The sequence below is a fragment of the Mya arenaria genome, chromosome 4, assembly GCF_026914265.1.
Source record: "Mya arenaria isolate MELC-2E11 chromosome 4, ASM2691426v1".
Classification (NCBI taxonomy): domain Eukaryota; kingdom Metazoa; phylum Mollusca; class Bivalvia; order Myida; family Myidae; genus Mya; species Mya arenaria.
The window spans coordinates 79,723,415-79,726,883 of record NC_069125.1 but is presented as its reverse complement, the minus strand read 5'-3'; the positions used below and the strand labels follow the sequence as shown (position 1 = coordinate 79,726,883).

Here is a 3,469-nt window from a genome sequence, read left to right as displayed (position 1 = left end):
TTTAGTGATGCATGGTCTATTATCTGAGTGAAGTATCTTTATTTATTTTCTCGTGTTTATTTTTCGTCACCACAATTCTTTTTTCTTTTTTTTTTTTTTGGGGGGGGGGGGGTCGAATAGGTAGCTAGTTTTGCGAACTAAGATTGCCGCTTAACAAAAAAACAACAACAGCAGTTTGGCCTAATATAATTATTCACAGGCTAAATTACAGTACAAATCTTAATGGTGTTATGCACATTTTTTGATTGATTACGTCTATTTCCCACAACTAATTACTGAAGGAAAACAAACAAACCTTACATACGTCTTCGCTAAACAAACGCGTCATGCCGATTCGCCGAATTCAGGATGCAGACTGTCTATAAAACCAAAACATTTGAAAAATAACAGTTAAAAATAATTGTAAAGCGGTTATTCATCTAACGTTGATTTGTTCATTTGCAAACCTTCATCTTTACAATTCTATCTGACCCTGACAATGGTGCACTTGGACCGGGTGTTGTTGTGTGTGTTGGTGACGGCACTGTGGGCGGTGGGCGCCCATGGATTCCTATTCCAGCGGACGGACTGCCAGGTGTCGTCCTGGTCGCCGTGGTCCGAGCCGTTCGGGTTCGGGCAGATGTCCCGAGAGCGTACCATCCTCCGGCACACGGCAAACGGCGGCACCCCCTGCCCGCCAGAACTTGAGGAGATCAAAATCACAGGTAACCGCTGGTTAATCAAAATAAGTACATAGCAAGTACCATTCAGGTGTGGCCATGTGTCTCTATAACATATAAGCGTATGTCAAAAAAGAGTATATGAAGAACGAAAGTAGAGAAAGACGATTATTTAAGTAAAACTACCAGTAACGGCTTTGGTTCCAAATGTGGGGCATGAACTTTCCTATAAATATGTCAGTAAAAGCAATCTATTCTAGATGTTAGAAGGTTATTTTCGTATTAAGCGTAAAATCAGGAGTAATACGTAATATATGTATTGCAGGTAGACGAGCCAGCATCCAGTCCACTGCGAAATCCATCGCGAGCAACTTCATGGTTCAGAACAATCTAAAAGGCGGTATGTCAGTGGGTCAACTTCGGGACTTGCTCGTCATCGTGGACGGGTCGGGAAGCATAGGGTCCACGAACTTTCAGGACACTAGGAACCAACTGGCCCGCCTCTTGGGCATGTTGTGCCCCACACCAGACCCCTTTAAGGTTAGATGGAATACTTATAGCATCAGTATCTCATGCTACTGCCCATTTTGATGTGGTCAGAATAATTATTTTGTTCGTAATTGAAAGGAAAATATGCACAATAAGTTCGATTATACAAATTAATCTCAAAACCAGGAACAAGTAGTCCAGTTCCTCACCAACAGATTGACTTTTGTTGCAGGGGAACCAGCAGGCGGCGCTGATTGAGTTCTCGAGCACTGTGCGGGAGATCTTCGACTTCAATGATAAGGCAAACACACTGGCTGTGCAACAGGGCGTCAAGGGGATGCCTTATTCTGGGGGCTCCACGTGCACCGCCACCGCATTCAACTACGCCCGTAACACCATGTTTACCGCCGCTAAAGGTAAGCGCCTACAATGCGTCATTTTTTACTTGTAGTTTCTTGCTCATGGAAGGGCCCTTCCTTTAAATCTCCAACCTTCCTTTAGAAGATGAATTTCATTTTATTACTGAAAGTCCTCGGTATATTGACTTAAGAAACACACATATTGATAAATATGATCGAAAAATACCAAGTGTACCAAAATTTGTTGAATTAATGTAATCGAAATGTTCAACTAACTAGAAACTTAGCCATGTATATTCTCTATGCTTTTAAATGAAGAAATGCGTTATATTGCTAGTAGATTTTCTAAAACCACAAATAAAACAATCCTTGATACACACTGTCCTCTCGTTGTTGCCTGCTTTCATACAAGTATTGTTTAAGGATATATTTGATATGCGTTTTTATCAAATATGTGCAGGTATGCGGAGCCGACCGGACGTGAAACAGGAAGTGCTCATCGTGACGGACGGAAAGTCGAACTGTGGCGGGGATGCCGTACAGGCCGCCAAGCTGCTCGACAAGACAGCCAATGTTTACGGGCTAATGATCGGCCGCCACAGCACGGCCGGCATGCAGGAACTGTCAGACTACGTTTCCTCGCCGAAGAACCAGCACCTGTTTACCCTGGAGAACGCACGTGAGCTGAGACAGCTTGTTGATCTCGTGGAGCAGCAGCTCAAGTCCGTCCCCTGTGCCCCCTTTGACCTTTGAGTGCGACCACATTTCTTTTAGCATGTTTCTGTTGTTAAATGTATTCTTGTTTTGATTACTGTTTTGTAATAAATTGTATTAAGACAAATTGCATTAATAGACTTTGAATCTAATCAGCGACATGATTTGGAAGTATTTTGAGACCATTTTGTGAGATACTAGTATGTTGAGGGAAGGAGCACTATTCTCATATTCTGTTAGAGTGGAGCGTGCAGGGATTATCTATTTACAAATATATTTATTTTAATTATCTTCTTGTCTACTCTGCCAAACTATTTAAAAAAAAATATTTAACGTTAAATTTATTATTATTCAATTAACGTTAAATCAGCAAAGATTTGCTTTAGTATACAATGGAAAGCGATGATGTCGTTCTTTGTAATGTAATATTATGAGCTTGGAATTCTTTTTCGTAGGCTCCTACATAGAGCGCTCAAATCGTACTTATTATATTTATTGCTAGGATACAAAGTTAGAACACCTTGAATTACAAATGTATATCTGCCGCAAGGACAATACGTGTTTAAAACCTAATGTATTTCCATGTTTGGGCGTAGCATGACATTTAAGGCCAGACTTGCTTGAGATCCAAAGGGACTTGCTCCTCCGGGAAAGTTTATTCTAGAATGCACGTCGAAGGGTTCTCCGGCATACCCACAATTTAAAACCACACATGTTTTGAACACCAAGTGCAAGAAAACAATAAAACAAACAATTCTTAAACTGTACACATTTAGCGAACGAAGCAAAAACCAATTCACATCGCAAAGTACATATATATGATCTCTACTCTACAATAGTATATTTTGGTGCATTCTAGACGTATCATTTATTACAAATTCTACAAATTGTTCGATGTGGCGTGAGACCACAGTTATTTTTACTATATGTTTCATATAGACACTAACCTGGCTTTTGACTTTATACACACCCCAATTGAAAAACAAGGACATGGCATCTCTAGAACAATTCAAGACACAAAATATAATCACAAGAAAACACCATGTTAACCATTGACCCGACTGTCAAAATTGAGTTCAAATACATAACCCTTCCGCCAGGGAGTCAATCGGCTACAAACAACTAATTTTCAGACTTCCACAAGCTATGATTTTTCCAATATTTACATTGAAAACTATCAATTTCTGCAATAGAGTGTCAACTTCAGTCAAGTTCTCTGCAAAAAGAACATTTTTTGCTTCTTTTTCA

The 3,469-nt window shown here is 40.1% G+C and overlaps 1 protein-coding gene across 1 annotated transcript; it reads left to right on the top strand.

The window, feature by feature from the left end:
• Positions 1-366: 366 nt before the first annotated feature.
• On the top strand, positions 367-2,353 carry LOC128232482 (collagen alpha-1(XIV) chain-like). Its single transcript, XM_052946056.1, has 4 exons — positions 367-704; positions 985-1,199; positions 1,381-1,564; positions 1,968-2,353. Exons 1-4 carry the CDS (start codon positions 479-481, stop codon positions 2,258-2,260), a joined length of 918 nt encoding a protein of 305 aa, XP_052802016.1. The 5' UTR covers positions 367-478; the 3' UTR covers positions 2,261-2,353.
• Positions 2,354-3,469: the final 1,116 nt, after the last annotated feature.